Source organism: Dendrobates tinctorius, unplaced genomic scaffold, assembly GCF_039654945.1.
Source record: "Dendrobates tinctorius isolate UK_male_01 unplaced genomic scaffold, ASM3965494v1 ptg000154l, whole genome shotgun sequence".
Lineage (NCBI taxonomy): Eukaryota > Metazoa > Chordata > Amphibia > Anura > Dendrobatidae > Dendrobates > Dendrobates tinctorius.
In genome coordinates, this window is record NW_027361821.1 from 22467513 (window position 1) to 22487287 (window position 19775).

General features: G+C 44.5%; 1 protein-coding gene across 1 annotated transcript in view; it reads left to right on the forward strand.

Annotated features, from left to right (window-relative positions):
- The window catches only part of ALG13 (ALG13 UDP-N-acetylglucosaminyltransferase subunit), a 198163-nt gene that overhangs the window by 16136 nt on the left and 162252 nt on the right, over positions 1-19775 (forward strand). Inside the window, exons 3-5 of the mRNA XM_073547540.1 lie at positions 5040-5178; positions 10759-10869; positions 11079-11157. Of these exons, the coding sequence (XP_073403641.1) occupies positions 5040-5178; positions 10759-10869; positions 11079-11157 (329 nt within the window). The remainder of the gene's footprint in view (positions 1-5039; positions 5179-10758; positions 10870-11078; positions 11158-19775) is intronic.

Sequence of the window (19775 nt, forward strand, 5' to 3'; positions counted from 1 at the left end):
TCATAGGAGCACTGCCACCACTTCACCTACTAGAAGCACCGCCACCACTTCACCTACTAGGAGCACCGCCACAACTTCTCCTACTAGGAGCACCGCCACCAATTCTCCTCTTTGGAGCACCGCCACCACTTCTCCAACAAGAAGCACCGAGAACACTTCTTCTAGGAGCACCAACACCACATATTCTCCTTCAAGGAGCATCGCCACCTCCAAGCAGCAGAGGGGTGACCCACATTCCCTCTTTTTCTCATCACGGACACGGTCCACCATCTCCAGGCGGTCAACCAATGTAAGGCGGTCACACGGTGGTAGTCGGTCCAGGCAGATGCCTCCTGCCCCAAAGAGGAACAAGAAGCAAAAGACTTTGTTTGTCAGTCCCCCCTCTCCTAATGTTTCTCAACCTGCCTCTGTTTCCATCCCTGAGCTCCCTTCCCCCACTACTTTAGTCGCCCCTTCACCTAGAACCCCTTCCTCAACTTCCAGCCGTTCCTCGTCTCTCCACATCCCCAAAGTATCCCACTCTTCCCCCAAACGTCCTTCAAAATATATTTTTTTTTTTTTTAAATAAATGGCAATTCTGCTTTCACAAAATACTGTTTCATTTATGTGTCTATTGCCGCCTACACACACTGCGCCGTACACTTTGCGTTTTTGCCACCAAATAGCTCCATTACTGACACAGGTTTCTTGTCAGTCTTTTAGATATGTGTAGTCAAAAACACAAATGTATATGACTTGTATTTTCCCCACCAGTCTCTTGAGTCAGCTAATATTACACAGACTGAATAGAGGATGTTGTTGAGTGCAAGGCGTATCTATTGTTACCTTGCCAGTAGAGTTGAGCGACTTTGGTCGGATCGGGTTTCATGAAACAAAATTTGTTTCAGATGAAACTGGTCCGACTAGGGCAAAAAAAAAAACCCGACCCCAATGCAAGTCAATGGGGAATAAAAGTCGGCATTGAGTGGATGAATGTCATCGGCTCAATGACGACTTTTATTTCTCATTGACTTGCATTGGGGTCGGGTTTCGGACGAAACTCCGACTTTTTTTTGCCCTAGTCGGATCAGTTTCATCTGAAACAAATTTTGTTTCATGAAACCCGATCCGACCAAAGTCGCTCAACTCTACTTGCCAGGTATCAAAAGTTAATTGACTATGGTGTGTTTTTACCATCATCATTTAACTTTTTGTGATACAAGGCAAGGTAATTCTAGATATACCTTGTAATTAACCACATCTTCTATTCAGTGTGTGTTGATAAAATGAGGAGATGATGGGGAAAATACACGCCATATGTACAATACCCTGCCCTTGTATCATAACTATCACACCTGGCCAGGTTAATACACATGGGTTTTTACCTGCAGCGTCGCTTCAGTCTGCATATATTTCTATCAGACTGTAGCGATGCTGCAGGTTACCTCTTATGTGTATTCTCCTGCCCATGTGTGATAACCTTATGAAGTCTGGATGCGTTGCTTTTTTTTTTTTTTAAATTCGTTTATTGAATCATAGACAGGGTATACAATATACAAACTGACGATGATGAAAACACCATATAACACGTATATGTTCCACAGAGCATTAATGTCAAACAGTGTATGTATACCAGTTGTTTACAGAATAAAACATACTGTCAATTACCTTACATTAGTCTGCGTGTTATTCAAATAATAAAGCCTGTCAAACCTCTAAACCATTACTACTACAAAACAACAACTATTTGCAGCCTGTGTCCACATAATTAGCTCTTTATCATGCGATATCTCCGTCCTACAACGTGAGATGAGAGGAATTCCACCTTTCCCATATCTTCTCAAATTTACCCGGGCACACTCTATTTTGATACAGTGTACGCTCGTATGGTATAATTGAGTTCACCAATTCAATCCAGGCCCTAAGGGAGGGATCTGAACCCCCATCCACCGTAGTGCCAGTACCTTCCGTGCCATAAACAATGTCTCCCGCAAGAAAATCCCCGTATAATGTCCCCATGTCTCATCATCCCACACCCCAAACAGACAAACCAGGATGCGTTACTTTTGGCGTCCTCACTTCAGCATGACACCAGGCCTGGGTATTGTATTCGTTGTATAAACTTTATTATGTCTACTGTTTGCGTTCAAACTGAAGCCACAGTGATGATACTACAAATAATATTTATAGTCACAGCGTTGGGTGTCATAAATAGTGAGGGATGCAACTGCAGTCCCAAATCACTATTGTTAATATCATGCCAGGTGACACAAAAATTATTTGTATTATTTCCACCGTCGCAGCATATTGAACTCAAAGTGTAGAGATGATAAAGGTCATACAACTTGTGTGTATTTATAGTCACCTGGTCAGGAGTACTAGTAAATTCATGATGCACAAAACACAGCATCATTAATTCACTGGTACACCGGGCCAGATGATTATTGTATTGAAGTGTAAGAAGACAGACTGCACTCGGTACAGGTATCAACACAGGTTTTTTATTAACATACACACAAAAGAAAACTTTGTTACACCATTTGATCTTGCCATTCCACCCGTCCCACATCTGAGTTGAAGTAGGCCGCAAATTGGTCCCTCATTTGGCCAACTTCAACGGATGACCTGAGAGGGTGCTGAGTAAATTCAGGCATTGGTTTAGGAGCTGCATCATCGAGTTCAAAGTTCGGGTGCTCTCTAACCATGACAAAATTATGTAGAACCACACAGGCCTTCACCACCTCATCCACTGTTTCCAGTTTCAGATTAATGGCAGTGCTGAGACTGAGCCATCTGGAGACAAGTATACCAATGGCACACTCGACAGTTCTGGCCCTGGTCAGCCTGTAATTAAAAATTCTTTTGGTGTAGTCCAAGTCCCGGCTGGAGTAGTGCTTGAGCAGGTTTTGGCATATCTGGAATGCCTCATCCCCAACCATTACAAAGGGCTGTGGCGGACCTTCGGTGTTGGGAAGAGGCCGTGGCCTGGGGAAATTGAACTGGTTGCCATACAACCTCAGGCCCATGTCAGAGTTCTTAAAAGCCTGGGAGTCATTCCCACAGCCAAATGCACCAATGTCAACTGCAACAAACATACAGTCTGCATCCGAAATGGCCATGAGTACTGTAGAAAAGTACTTTTTATAGTTATAGTACTCGGAGCCTGTTCTTTTTGCTTTTATAATACGGATGTGTTTCCCATCAACGGCACCCAAACAGTTAGGGAAATTGCAGACTGTCCAGAATCTTTCAGAAATTTCAAACCACTTTTCCACGATGGGCAGCGGCATAAATTCGGGACAGAGAACGTCCCACAAAGCTGCCCGGCAGGTGTCCGCAACTATTCTAGACAAGGTTGATATTCTAATACGGTACTGAAAGTGCAGTGAAGAGAGGCTCTCGCCAGTAGCCAGGAATCTGGGAAACCGAGAAACAACAAAAATTAATATTTGTGTATATGGATTGTTACAACAACAAAAATACAATTTAACACTATATAAAAAAAATGGCATACAAGTATATATGCAGCCTTTTCTTTACTACATGGCATAAATAATATACTTCAGCCATTGGTTAACTACATGGCAGGACAATAATTCTGCCAGCTTTGGAATAGTACACGTGAGAACAAAGAAAATTATGCAGGCATTGTTTTTGCAATACTACGTACCGTAATGTGATCAGGAGCCGTTCCTCGGGAGAAATCGCACGACGGAGCTGTGTGTCCTGTCTCTGGATGGCTTCTTGGACCCGACCAAGCAAATCATTAAAGCTTTGTTGGGACATCCGGGTATAATCTGTAAATTTCTCCGGGTTTGCCTGGAGCTCACTGTAGAGGGTGTGATACGCTCCACGGCTCTCCCGGAGTCCAATAATCAGATGTATCCACAAACGCCGACGCTGCCGTCTTCGCTGTCTCTCTCCCTTTGTTGATGGCAAGCAACTGCATAAGCCTGAGCCATCCTGATATCCAGATCCAAGTTGAAGTGAAAACTCTTCCAGCGCAGATCCATGTTAAGAGAAAATCCAAGCAAATATGAAGAATTCAGCTGTAAACAGGGTCTATATAAAGAATTTCCATAACACAAGCCCACTGTTGTCCCATTGGTGGAGTCTGTTGCAAAAATTTTTCAAGGATTTTCCTCCTGTGATTGTGGCACCATGTGCATAAAAAATGCAAATGCATGGAAAAACGTATACAAACGCAGCGTTTTTTGTCGTAATGCGCACGATGATGCGACGAAAAAACACAGCGTTTATAAGCGTTTGTAAGCGTTTTTTGCATGCGTATCATGTACGCTCGAAACGCTGTGCAAAAAGGCGCAAGTGTGAAACTAGCCTTACTGGGGGGTTGCGGTAGTGGTGTATTAGCGGAACTGGCGGCAGATGTGTGACAAAGCTGAGGCTCGGTGGGCAGTGCGGAGTGCACCTGAGCAGGGTCCCTTCCTCAGGATGCCACGGCCCGGTGTCCATGGCCAGCAGAGTCAAGTGCATCACCGGTTTCCCTGTGGCCATCTTCCTGAAGCTGTGGGCCGAGTATGCGCAGATTGAGATCTCAATCTGTGCACACGCAGCCTCAGGAAAATGGCCTCAGAGAAACCAGTGATGCACTTGGCTCTGCTCGCTGTGGACACCAGGCTGTGGCGTCGCGACATTTCTGCCACCGGCATCCTGAGGAAGGGACCCTGCTCCATGCTCTGCCTCATTGCCGACACAGGATCCGCAGCATTGCACCCCGGGACTACAGCATTGCCCCACTTCTGCCACCTCCGGCTTCCTGATGAAGGGACCATGCCCCCTGTGACCCCGCTCTACCACCGTCGGCACTCAGGTAAGATACCTTAAATTCGGACAATAAGACGGTCCCCATCTTTTAAAAATCTTTTTTCTGCTATTTTGCACCCCAAAATTTGAGGTGCGTCTTATAATCCGGTGCGTCTTATAGTCTGAAAAATACGGTAACTTTCAAAGATGGAAGGTACCTTCAATACAAGATATTCTGTTCAAGGTCAGAATGACTACTGCCCATCATTTCTAATGCTTGTGTTTTTACATAACAGGTGCAGGAAGCTGCTTAGAAACACTTGAAGCACAAAAACCTCTTATTGTTGTCATCAATGAGAAACTAATGTCCAACCATCAGCTGGAGCTCGCAAAGCAACTCCACAAAGATGGGCACCTCTACTACTGTACATGCAGGTACACCAGGCGGATACGTCCGGCATAGTCTGTAACAATACAAGATATACGCATGTTGAGTAATTGGGACAATTCCCTGTGAAAATAGAAATGCAAACACCCATTTGTCAAGTTGTTCTGAATTTTTTTAAGGTTTTATTTTTCATATCTATATATATAAAATTGAATGTATGTGTATCACCAACCAATCACGAAGCATCTTTCATTTTACCAGAGCTGTTTAAAAGAAGCTGAGCTGTGATTGGTTGCTATGAGCAACAGTTTTCCTTGCAACCAATCACTAAGCATCTTTCATTTCACCAGACCTGGTTAAAAGAAGTTGAGCTGTGATTGGTTGCTATGAGCAACAGTTTTCCCGCGCCACAACACCTCAGCAGACACTGACTGGGTGGGAGAAATCTAGCATCCCTGGGAACATAAGCTCCAGCCATTGTCTGCCCCCCAGAAAGGAGCAGAGAGCACATGTCAGAAATGAATTACCCCCTCCCTGCCCATATACCCATTACACATCCTCCATCCCATAGGCACATTTTCCCTCTTAAAGGGATCTCCGATATGGAAGTGAGGGCAAATCCCTCAGCGCTCTGATTCTGACCCCAGACTTCTGTTAAAGGGATCATTGGTATGGAAGTCAGGGCAAATCCATCCAGCGCTTTGGTTTTGACCCTAGGCCTCTCTTAAAGGGATCCCCCGGTATGGAAGTTAGGACCGTTCCACTCAGCTTTGTGGTTCTGACCCCAGGGTCTCTTAAAGATAAAAGAAACCACAAAAGCGCGCCCATAGGCCTTTACCAGATATAATAAGTAAAAATTGAATTGTTCAGGGTACTCACCCTCAGAGGTTGTGTAACGCCACAACTACTAAATACGCTCAATCCCATATAATGAAGCTGCAGCAGGAGGGTGTAGACAGACAGTGTCTGCTTCCATTAATCAAAGAGGAGATCCCAAAAGGGAAAAAAAAAACAAAAAAACACCTGGTTCCCGCGCTGCTATACTTCAAGCCTCAAATGGAGGAAATGTACAAGAATGAAGACAAATCAAAGGTTGACGGTTTATATCATATCGGGGTTAATTACCCCGCTGCTCACAAAGAGGAAGCTTTGATTTGTCTTCATTCTTGTACATCCGACCTGAGGTAGAGGTCATTGAATGGACCTCGAAACGCGTTGTCTTTGTATGTACCATGAAATAAAGCATTGATATTGGAACCTAATCCTAGAATCGGCTGGATTTCCTCCATTTGAGGGTTGAAGTGTAGCAGTACGGGAACCAGGTGTTTTTTTTTTTTCCCCTTCAGGGTCTCTTAAAGGGATCATTGGTGTGGAAGATAGGGCAATTCCACTAAGCGCTCTGGTTCTGACCCCAGGCCTCTCTTAAAGGGATCCCCGGTATGGAAGTCGGGGCAATTGCCTTCAAATGTTCTGGTACTGTCCCCAGGCTCTCTTAAAGGGATCTCCTGTATGGAAGTTAGGGCAAATCCCTCAGATCTCTGATTCTGACCCCAGGATTCTATTAAAGGGATCTCCTGTATGGAAGTCAGGGCAGTTCCACTCTGCGCTTTGGTACTGACCCCAGGCCTCTCTTAAAGGGATCTCCGGTATGGAAGTTATTAGGGTAAATCCCTCAGCGCTCTGATTCTCACCCCAGGCTTCCTTTAAAGGGATCATTGGTATGGCAGTCAGGGCAAATCCACTCATCGCTCTGGTTCTGACGCCAGGCCTCTCTTAAAGGGATCCCTGGTATGGAAGTTAGGACCCTTCCACTCAGCGCTTTGGTTCTGATCCCAGGCTGGGGATGATGTGGGATATTAGTGGTAGTAGTCCGGTGGCTCTGGTTGACGGGATGATGTGGGATATTAGGGGTAGTAGTCCGGTGGCTCTGGCTGACTGGATGATGTGGGATATTAGTGGTAGTAGTCCGGTAGCTCTGACTGACGGGATGATGTGGGATATTAGGGGTAGTAGTCCAGTGGCTCTGACTGGATGATGTGGGATATTAGTGGTAGTAGTCCGGTGGCTCTGGCTGACAGAATGATGTGGGATATTAGGGATAGTAGTCCGGTAGCTCTGGTTGACGGGATGATGTGGGATATTAGGGGTAGTAGTCCAGTGGCTCTGGCTGACGGGATGATGTGGGATATTAGGGGTAGTAGTCCGGTAGCTCTGGCTGACGGGATGATGTGGGATATTAGGGATAGTAGTCCGGTAGCTCTGGCTGACGGGATGATGTGGGATATTAGGGATAGTAGTCCGGTAGCTCTGGTTGACGGGATGATGTGGGATATTAGGGGTAGTAGTCCAGTGGCTCTGGCTGACGGGATGATGTGGGATATTAGGGGTAGTAGTCCGGTAGCTCTGGCTGACGGGATGATGTGGGATATTAGGGGTAGTAGTCCAGTGGCTCTGACTGGATGATGTGGGATATTAGTGGTAGTAGTCCGGTGGCTCTGGTTGACAGGATGATGTGGGATATTAGGGGTAGTAGTCCGGTAGCTCTGGCTGACAGGATGATGTGGGATATTAGGGGTAGTAGTCCAGTGGCTCTGGCTGACTGGATGATGTGGGATATTAGGGGTAGTAGTCTGGTGGCTCTGGCTGACGGGATGATGTGGAATATTAGGGGTAGTAGTCCGGTAGCTCTGGCTGACGGGATGATGTTGGATATTATAGTGAATGTGGCTATGCAAAGTGGGCAGGGCTCTACACTCAGATTATATCTATATATATATATATATATATATATATATATATATATATATCATAATTTGTTATAACTAACCGTAGTTAGTTACTATGCCCGGGCAATGCCGGGCTCTACAGCTAGTATAAAATAAAACCGAATAGGCAAATTAACAAAACCAGTAGAATTTCAGCACATGCGCTTATAATGAAAGTATCAATGTAGCTCAGATATTATAGCAAATTTTCAGATAAGAAAGAGCACTTGGAAATAAAAAAATAAAAAAAAATCACCCTTGTATTCACATTGCCATTTAAGCACATAAATACTGCAATTGCATTTTCTACTATTTTCTTGACACCGTGGCATTGGATTCTACCCTAAGCATTGTGTACTTTGCTCCAGAACATTGAAACCTCATACAGACATCCATTATTTGTGTTTTCTGGTTTTTTCTTCAGTGATAGAAAATGTACCCATTATTGTCTATGGGATTGTTCACATGTCGGTATTTTTTTTGGCAGACCCGGTGATCCACAGCCCCCCACCTCCAACAACAAAAAATACAGAGAAGTGTGTTTTTGATCTCAGTCTATGTGTACGTGAGAAACTGAGACAACAAAAATAATTTTCTAGTGGAAGCTTCAAAACCTTCATTTTTTTTTCTTATTTGCATGCGATAAAGCTGATGATACTCTGATGGTAAAAGCTGACACACTGACTACATGCTAATGAGAATCTGATCCAGCACACTGTTGGAAATTAGTACGTCTTTTTGCGTACAAGAAAAATCCCTGATATCTGAATGGGGCACAATACTTGCACATGTAATTAATTAACACTGTTGTATTCTGGTTAGTTCTCATCTTAATCAGTTTTATGTTCCGTGATCTCAGAATCGTTGCAATTTGCCCATTGGCCACAAGATGTCAGTGCAAACTCCATTATGATAGTCTGGCTCTTTACAGTCAACGTCTTAAAGGGAACCTGTCATGTCCAATAATGTTACTTACCTGCAGGTTCATAGTGCTCTATCCTAAGGGTACTGTTACACCTAGCGATGCACCAGCGATCCCGACCAGCGATATGACGCGGTCAGGATCGCTGGTGCATCGCTAGGTGGTCGCTAGTGAGCTGCCACACAGGCAGATATCACCAGCGACATTGCTGGGGACGGGGATTGCTACTTACCTGTCAGACCCGGCAATCCTGCGTCCTCCCGCCCGGCTCCACGCGTCGCTCGTCGGCGCCACAGGAAGCGACCGACGAGGAATGGTCCAGCAGCTTCTCGCGCGACCAGCGATAATCAGTGGGGGAGCCGGTCGGAGGTAAGTATCACATGCAGCGATATCGCTAGCAATATCGCTGCAACGTCACAAAATCGGTGACTTTACAGCGATATTGCTAGCGATATCGCAGTGTGTAACGGGGGCTTAAAACAGAAGCAAAATGAACATATTCCCTGCTGTAAATAAATAAGTAACAGCAATAGTGCATAGAAATAAATAGGGTACTTGGTAAACACTGTCTTTGATTAAAAAAAAGCATAAAAGCCACTCCACAGAGACAAGGTGTACCCAAATAGGGACGTCTTAAGCTCTAATATTAAAACCTTACCATGTGTGGTCAGCGTGAATAATGGCCGAGCAGGACCGAGTCCTAAACATGAACACACAGAAAATGGGAAGCTATATAAAAGTAATGTTCAGCTCAGAGGGAAGGGAGGCCGCACCCTTACCTGCACTGAAAGCAGACACCTAAAACTAATAAAAAAAATTAACTGGAATATAAGTGGGTATGTATGCAAAATAGGAGCATGCTAAGTGTAAAAACCATCCCACCAGCGTCAAGGTGTGCCCAAATCGGGATGATCCTTACCTAGGTTAATCGCGTTATGTAGGTGCCTGGTGCCAGTCAGTGCCAGGGTGTGTTTGCTGCCACTATCAGTGCTGGGAGCGATGACTGTCCGTGCCGGCATGGCTGCTCCCAGGAGGACAAAAGTGCATTTTCTCCCAGGTGCTACACTTTCAGTACAGCAGCCCAGCACCTTCTTTAAATTAGTATCTTGTAGGTTAATAGTGGTATATACCTGACAGGATCCCTTTAAGGCCGGGGTCACACTTGTGAGAAACTTACACAAGTCTAGCGTCTCAATATCCGGCACTCAGACCGGAGCACTCAGCTGCATAGAAATACATGCAGCCGCGCACTCCGGTCCCGAGTGCCGGGTATTGAGGCCTGAGACTCGTCCGAGTTTCTTGCAAGTGTGACCCCAGCCTTAATAGAAAACGCTCATCAAAACAGTAGTGGCATGAAATGTCTGAATATTTCCATATTGTGGCAAAATAATAATGATTTAGGCTTTAACCCATACTGCCATGAAGCTATTTATTTTGTCAATCTCCTGTATATTCTTCAAGGCTACAGCTGAAAAATAGTCATGGTGGAGGTGATTGATTGACGCTATTTTCTCCGCTGCAGCTGATTTCCTTCAATGATAACTCCGCTATAAACAATAGAATTATCAATAAATGGATATGTTCACGATTTTTATGATGAAGCGTTTAACAGTGTCCTTATAATGGCATCACTGTTTGGTTAGGGAAAATAATGTTAATTTCATCTGGAGTAATAGGAATCAAACAAGTAATCCAGAACCAATCGAATGATTGGAAAGTTTACTGTTTCATCTCGCAAATTTGACTTATTGTACCGCAGGATCCACAGCAGAAATCACTTGGATTCTGCCGTGGATGTGAAGTTCTGGGTAATCCACAGTGTAAAGTAGCATGCTACTCTTTCACAAGGATATATTTCCACCAGGAACTTTAAGCTCCAAACGTTGACTGTAAACCCATATAACTTTACACAGGAACTTACTGTTTTTCTCTTTCCATAGCACACTAGGAAGCACGCTGAAGACATTGGACCTGTCCTCTCTGAAAGTTTTTCCACCAGGTCATCCAGAAATATTTGCAGATTTTCTTGATAAAGTTGTGGGGCTTCGATAGCATTATATAAATGGACTATTGCATTAAAAATACTCTACTATGCTTGTAAAAAATGAGGATGAAAAGGACAGCAATACAAATCTATTGTAAAGTGGAAAATACATTGCAGCCACTTTGGATGTTACTGAAGACACATTCGGTTATAAATCGTAGATAAAACGATACGTATGTTTCTATTTCATGCTTCATTTTCTGTTGTGTGGGTAAGTGCTATCTGCTTGGGTGATGAGGTTTCTGAAGAAATAGGAGTTTGGAAAACGCCTACCCTGTGGTGTGAACTGAAGCCGGTGAGCCCAGTGAATAATCCTTTAACCCCTTAATCACTGCTAATACGTCTTTTTTGCTGAACTAATATATAAGAGAATAGCCTCCCGATACAGGTGACAATCCAGCAGCTCACCAGATCATGATCGTGTGGTCCTCATGTTTGCCATGGCAATTCACGACCAAATAGTGGCCTTAGCTTCTGACGGCTGTTGTAACCTGTTCAGAAGTTAGCGGCATTTAGGTGGTCCAAATCCACATTTTCTTTTCTGTCATGTCCCTTTGAATTAATTAATGAAAATTACAAGAAGGGTTAATAAACTATCTGACTGCAGTTTTCAAAATGTCAGGGGGTGCTGTTTTTAAAATGGTATCACTTTTGGGAGTTTCCCAATATATGAGATCCCCAAAGTCACTTCAAACATGGATAGGTCCCTAAAAAAAATACATATTGTAAATTTACTAAAATGCATTTTACAAATGGTGCTGATGTAAAGCAGGCATGTGGGAAATGTTATTTATTAATGTTTTTGTGTGGTATGACTATCTGGATTAAAGGGATAATCATTCAAAGTTTGAAAATTGCTAATTTTTTAACATTTTTCTCAAATTTCTGATATTTTTTATAAATAAACACAAAACATGTCAACCTAAATTTACCATTATCATAAAGTATGTGTCATGAAAAAAACAGCCTAAAAATCACTGGGATTTGATGAAGCGTTCTAGAGTTATTACCACATAAAGTGACACTAGTCAAATTTTAAAAATTTGGCTCTGTCACTAAGGGGTTAAAGGGCCTCAAACTATCCAGGTCCTTTAAGAACACCAACGCTATTATATGGGCTGAATGGACTTTTATGGTCCCCCGAGACTTTAGGATACCCCTTGCACTCACTGTAGTAGTCCACAGAGATTCACCAGCTCACACCAAAATCATTGTATGCTGCATGTGGCTGGAGAACGGGACACAACATGAGCATGCTGTGCTGTATTTACTAATTCCAAAAGTCCAGTTTCACAGCTTTATAAAAGCAAAATCCAAAATGTAATTTATCCACGCATACAATTTTTACGAGAGGCATAAGACACAAATAAAAGCCCACATATGCAACTAACACATTTCAAACTTATGAGTCCTTGAGCATGGCTGACCAGTAGGGATGAGCAAACGTCCTTGAATAAGGTATTATCTGAACATGCTCAGGTGCTAACAGAGTGTCTTCTGCATGCTCAAATAATATGTTCGAGTCCCCGTGGCTCCATGTCTCGTGACTGTTCTGTGCGGTCGCCGCACACATCAAATCGACACATGCGGACGCATTCGCATACAACGCATGTCCCTGCATACTCAATGTTAAAGATAGGTACGCAGGGAAACGCTGGATGCATGCGGCAGTAGGCGGAGCTTCACGGAGGAAGAAAGGAAGTAGGCTGCCATCCGCAGCCCTCCTGAATGCTGGTGTGAAACCAGCCTTATTATTGCTCCCACAGTAGATTTCATCACACCAAGCTGCTTGCTTATTGCAGATTCAGTCTTCCCAGCTGGTGTCATTCGACAGCTCTTTGGTCTTCACCATAGTGGAGTTTGGAGTGTGATTGTTTGAGGATGTTGACAGGTGTCTTTTAGGCCGTGATCACACATACGAGAAAAACGACCGAGTCTCACATGTTAATACCCAGCACTGCCACCGGCACTCGGATCGGAGTGTGTGGCCGTATAGTAATACATGCAGCCGCACGCTCTGCTCCTGAGTGCCGGCGGCAGTGCTGGGTATTAACATGTGAGAGTCTGCCATGTTTCTCGCATGTGTGATCCCGGCATAATACTGATAAGTTCATACAGGTGCCATTACTACAGGTAATGAGTGGAGGACAGAGGAGTGTTGTGAATTCTCTTGATCTGACTTCTGAGTCAGGGCTCCCTCTGGTGGTTACTGCGGGTAGTGGAGCTGGCCGGGTTGACAGAAGTCTGCCACCTGACGACGATGATTGAAAATCAGGGGTTACTGACTGGGAGGATATAAGTGAGCAGGCTTCCCTCAGTTGCTGCTGGTGATTAGTTTCTTCCTCTGCATTTTGAGGTCTGCTGTCTCCTGCCTGATCCTGCATTTTTTCAGTTAAGTTGTTCATTTGCTAATTCTTTGCATCTGATCTGGTTTTGCCTCTTTTTGCTTTGCTGTGTGGGTTCAGCGTGCTCCCTGCTGGGGCTGTGCTGGACCCCGCTCCATATGTTACAGATTGTATCAGTTTGTTCAGTCCCCTGTTATATTAATCTCTTTTGCTTTGCTGCCAGTTAACACCAGAATTCTAATATAGTGGGGGAGAGGTTGTGAGACCTCAGTGTTTTTTGAACATCAGACGTGTTGGATTTTTTAGGGTTTTTGGACGATTGCAGACAGTGTCTTTCCTATCCTATCTAGACAGTTTGGGCCCCATCATTTGCTCAGTCTGTTTTCTGCCTGTGTTTGTGCCTCATCTTGTCTCACCGACAATATATGTTTGGGGGCTATCTAGTTCTTTGGGGTTCTACTTCGGAGTAGTTTAGATTTCACCTTTCTTGCTTTAAGCTTAGTTAGTTCTCCGGCTGTGCCGAGGCGTCTAGGGCATCGTAGGTACACCCCACGGCTACTGCTAGTTGTATTGTTAGGATTAAGGGTCTGCAATCCGCTAAGTTACCAACCTTTCTGGTTTCCTGGTGGCCTAGCCTATTCCTGCCATCCTTCTCGGTGACCTATCCATAACAGAGGAGCCTCTTAAAGGGAATCTGTCACCCTTTTTTTTGGCTTTGCAGCTGCTGGCATAGACATCGGGGGCTTATCTACAACATTCTGTAATGCTGTAGATAAGCCTCCGATGTAACCTGAAAGAGAAGAAAAACACGTTATATTATACTCACCGAGGTGGGCTGCCCGGTCCGATGGGTATCGCCGTCCCGTCCGGCGCCTCCCTTCTTCATGCGATAACGTCCTCTTATCCCATCCTGTAATGGCTCCGGCACAAGCGCACTGCTCTGCCCTGTTGAGGGCAGAGTCCTGCAGTGCGCAGGCGTCGGGAGGTCTGGCGCATGCGCACTGCAGAATTCTGCTCTGCCCTCAAAAGGGTAGAGCAATGCGCCTGCGCCGGAGCCATTTCAGGACGGGAGAAGAGGACGTCATCGCATGAAGAAGGGAGGCGCCGGACCGAATCGCAACACCCATCGGACCGGACCGCCCACCTCGGGGGCTTATCTACAGCATTACAGAATGCTGTAGATAAGCCCCCGATGTCTATGCCGGCAGCTAATAGGGGATAAAAAGGGTGACAGCTCCCCTTTAAAGAAGAAGTTACAGGTCTGTGAGAACCAGAAATCTTGCATGTTTTTAGGTGACCAAATACTTTTTTTCCACCATAATTCGCAAAATCTTGCCAAATCAGACAAGGTGATTTTCTGGATTTGTTTTCTCATTTTGACTCTCATAGTTGTGGTCTACCTATGATGTCAATTACAGTCTTCTCTCATCTTTTTAAGTGGAAGAACTTGCACAATTATTGGCTGACTAAATACTTTTTTTTCCCCACTGTATATAGTTATGTTCCTGTCCTCATCCTCAAACAACTCTACCACTTAGCTACAAAAACTGTAATATAGCAGGTGTCACAACTGGGCAGGTTGGATGTTTCTTGTCCAGTTCAATATGTTTAGTCCTTTGCTGCTGGGAGGCAAATTCCTGTAGTGTCATTTTAAGAGTTAAATGGGAAACACCAACATCAGTGATGAAGACAAAAAGTTTGACCATGGTCAATTTACATGCCTCCAGCTCAAAGGGGCCCTGAAAAAGCCAAGATCTATTCTGCACATCCTATGAAGGTTCAATTTTCGGTGCCATGCATAAGGTCTCTTTTCATCCCTCCTCCTGTCTCCTATAGGATGGGGCCGTAGCATACGCCAGTCCTCTGTGTGTGAAAACAAAAATCAAAAAAACACAAATATCCTAAACTAAAAAGTAACTTTTTAGTTTAGGATATTTGTGTTTTTTGCTTTTTGTTTTCTCTGGTTAATGGTCATGTGTTAATATGCACTTACATTGTGCATGCACATTAACTTACTTTCTCAGTTCAGACTCCAGTTTTTTATTCAGTCCTCTGTGTGAGCAGCAATATGCACACAATTTTTGGGTGCTCAGAATGGGGTATGTTGCTTATGACACATTCAGAGCACACTTTCAGTGATGTTTAATTTCCCAGATTAGCGCTTTACGGGCAAAACCCTGTCCAAGGGGGGGGGCGGAGCTAGTCGGCAATATGAGAGGAAGCAGGACCCAGGAGTTCCGGTCAATTTATCTGGTTATCGTCCATTATCCTGAGCCCTGAAGGGTCTGGACGGTCTTACTGTCTTCCTCTGGGACCTGCGGTGCAGACAGGTGGTGACCGGGAGGTGAGCGGCAGAGATCTCCGTTACTATGAGGAAGACGCGGCTGGGGAGAGGTGAGGAGAGAGAAACTCAAGATGGCGGGAGACGTGCAGAGGAAAGGCGGAGGTAGGCGACTGCAAGGCTGCAGAAATATGTGCGATCCCCGACCACTGGCTCTCCTAAACACCAGCAGGTAAAGGCTGAATTAGAGAGAGAAGCAGGGCAGATGGAGGTGGATGGCTCCCAGGAAATGCAGGGGATGCCATAGAGACTCAGGCTGGGGAACGGATGCAGGACCCTGTGCTCATGGCCACTGCAGAACAGGCTGCTAATCCTCCCACCCTCACTGATGTCCTGAATGCTGTATCAAGGGGGAACACAGCGCTGGCCCTGCAGATGAAGGACATTAAAGATGAGCTAATAAATGTGAGACAGGATATTAGATCCCTAAATTACAGAACCACTGAGCTGGAGGAGAGACAGAGTGAGGTGGAAGATGTATTATGGCCTGTGAGAACACGAGTTGGACAATACGGCAAAGCAATAGAAGCAATTAGAGCCAAGCAGGATGATTTGGAAAATCGGATGTGCCGCAATAATGTGCGTATAGTGGGGGTCCCTGAGAAAGCAGAAGGAAATAGAGCTGTGGAATACTTTGAGGACTGGTTTTGCAAATCGTTTGGGAATAATGTTCTGTCCCCATTATTTGCAATAGAAAGAGCCCATAGGGTACCCACTAGACCTTAGCCGCCTGGGGCACAACCACACACTGTCTTGATCCGAATCCTTCTTTATATGGATAGAGACGCCATCCTGAGAGAGGCTAGAGACAAGACTGACCTAACAATAAATGGGCAACAAATTTCTTTGTATCCGGATTTCTCCATTGAAGTTCAAAATAAGAGACGGCAATTTCAAGATGTTAAACGCTGGTTGCGATCCTTAAAGGTGTCTTATTCAATGCTGTATCCGGCCAAGCTGAGAGTGGCTGCTATGGAAGCTACCCATTTCTTCGAATCTCCAAAGGATGCACGGGATTGGCTGTATAAGAATGAGAAAACATTATGTCATTCGGCTACTTGAGTCTGTTTATCCTTGGTGTATGAACTACTTCATGATAATGGATCTGCGCTAAATGCCTTTTAGGATTGTTTTTGAGATGCCTCCCTCTGGATTGACTGTTGGCGGAGAAGTGATGGAAATCCCCTTCTTCCCTGTTGTACACTTTAAGTCAGCTCTGATGGTGCACGCGGGCTACAAAGTTGAATTTTTTATGGTTTCTTAATCCTTCCTTTTCTTGTTTAATTTTTTTTTTCTTTCTCTCCATTTTGCATTACGTCCATGAATATGCAAAAATATCTGGATGACGAGGACTCCGGCAATATGTAGAGCAAGCTGGGACTGCGGTATGGAGAGGACTTGTTTTTCCTTTTTTTGTAGCTCCTGATTGCTGGCGGTGATAAGCTGCTAACAACTTTCCCCCTTTTCTGGAGAGCTGATGGTTAATGGTCTGGACTCTCGTGCTAAGCGAAGAAAGAGAGCCCCGGCCTCCAGTACTATGCTTAAATGGGGTTTTGAACTGGTTGGGAAGGGGGGGTGGGCATGTTGGGAACTGTTTCTATTCTCTCAATTGTCTCTTGATGTATGGGGTTATTGCGGCTAGGTATATGCGTGAAATGCTTCCTCACGCTGTCCTATTGCTTTTATGTCTCATAAGTAGGTACTGTGGCCCGAAACCTTAAAATATTGACGTGGAATGTCCGTGGCCTGAATGAGCTGACTAAGCGTAAGACAGTGCTTGATTATGCAAAATCTTCGCAGGCGGAAGTAATATGTTTGCAGGAAACACATATGACAAAGGATAGACTTCAATCTTTGCGTCCTTGATGGGTTGGGCAATGTTTTCATTCCACTTTTTACACTTATTCTAGAGGAGTGAGTGTGCTGTTTCGAAAAAATACTACGTTCTGTGAATCTGATTCTAAAATAGACGTGGATGGTCGGTTTGCATGTTTGAGGGGCAGATTGAATGAAATTGATTGTTTAATTGTAGCTCTTTATGTCCCTCCTCCGTATTCTGGAACAGTGTTGAAGGAGAGTCTTAGGTTTGTAGAGAGACATCCCGGAGTCCCAACGATAATACTGGGTGATTTTAACAATATACTGGATAACACATTCGATCGATCGCAGGGATCAGACACCTTTTGGGAGACTGTTGATGAGGTTGAGCTGGTGGATTTGTGGCGACGAGATAATCCACAAACAAGATTGTACTCATGTATGTCCCTCTCTCATGGCTCGCTGTCCAGGATTGATATGATACTGGGTAACCCACAGGCAGTCCGACTGTCCAGAGGAGTGGAGTATCAACCTAGGGCCTTGTCAGATCACTCACCTGTTATGGCAACATTTAATTGGGAAAATGGCGGGAGAGGGGAATGGGCACCATGGTCGTTTAACGCATTCTGGTTACCTATTATTCAGGCAGATGCTGGGATCCCTGACTTGCTAAAAGCATTTTTTGCTATTAATGAGGGTACAGCCCCCAGGGAAATAATATGGGATGCGTCTAAAGCCTACCTGAGAGGATAGCTTGTCTCAGAAGTGAATAGAGTTAAAACTAAGTCTAGAGACTATGGGGAACTCTTATAGAAGGAAGTTATCTCTGCAGAACTGCAATATTTGAAAACTCCGTCAGATATACAATTTAGCGCATTAAAGGACGCAGAAAAACAATCAGCTCAGCATAAGCTTTCAAAAGCTGCAGATAAACGATATTTCCGGTGACAGGTTTATTTTGGGGAGGGAAAAGGAACTGGACATCTGCTAGCTACCCGGATCAAGACTCAATCTGGCCCTGCAATGGTAGCGGAGATAAAAAAAATAAAAACGGGGAACAAGGAACATCTTCTGGGGCAATTCTAGCTAGTTTGAGACATTATATAATTTGCAGGGGGGGGTTCTCTGACGAGTTGCTCAGTAGCTTTTTGTGGACTACTAGTCTGCCTACTCTGTCGGAATCGGAAGCTGTTGGGCTGGAGGCACCAATTAGTCTGGAGGAATTGGAGGAGGCTCTTGACTCTATGGCAGGGAATAAGACACCGGGGTCTGATGGTCTACCTGTGGAGGTATATAAACAGTACTAAAATATAGTGCTTCCACAGCTGCTGAAGGTGTTTGAGGCGGCTAGGGAAGATGGGCACTTGCCCCGGTCCTTGAATGACGCAATCATAGTGGTGATCCCCAAGGCTGATAAGGATCCTTGTCTTCCAGAGTCATACCGACCTATCTCGCTCTTAAACGTTAATGTCACAATTTTAGCAAAGGTCCTGGCGATGCGGCTGTCTAGAGTAATAGCTAGTATTATTCATCCAGATCAAACTGGTTTTATGCCAGAGAAATCGACTGCAATTAATATCCCTCGGTTGTATTTAAACTTACAGATGCCATCAAATGGAAAGGAACCTAGGGCTGTTGCATCTTTGGACGCTGCCAAAGCATTTGGCAACGTCGAATGGCCATATGTGTGGGCTATATTAGCCAAGATGTGTTTCCGTAAAAATTTTATTGCCTGGATACAGCTGCTGTATTCGAGTTCAGAAGCCAAAGTTATAGTAAATGGGGAGATTTCAAATACAATTAACTTACACAGAGGGACCAGACAGGGGTGCCCCCTGTTTCCCATACTGTTTGCTCTGGCAATTGAGTCCTTGGCAGTAGTAATTTGGGCGGCTTTTAACTAGGTTTGCCCTTCCCTCCATAATCAGTGGTAACCTGCACCAGTCCTTTACTTTTTGATGAAATTTAGCAAGTAGCGGGGTAATATTTAAATGTGTTGGGTTTGAATATGAGTCTTTGCAAGAAAAAATAGCGTTGTATGCTGATGACATGCTCTTGTTTTTGGGGGAATGGCCATCTTCTCTGAAGGTGGCAATGGAAGTCTTTGGATCCTTAGCAGCGATCTCTGGTCTATATATTAACTGGGAGAAATCTTCAATTATGCCAGTGGGAGAGGCCCCCGAGAACTCTTTGGGATCGGCTGGACGCTTAAATGTAGTCAAAGAGGTTAAATACTTGGGAATTCATATTGGGCATAATATACAAGATTTTGAGCGTTTAAATATTACCCCGCTACTTGCTAAATTTCATCAAAAAGTAAAGGACTGGTGCAGGTTACCACTGAGTATGGAGGGAAGGGAAAACCTAATAAAAATGGTTCTCATGCCACAAGCTTTATATGCCCTCCAT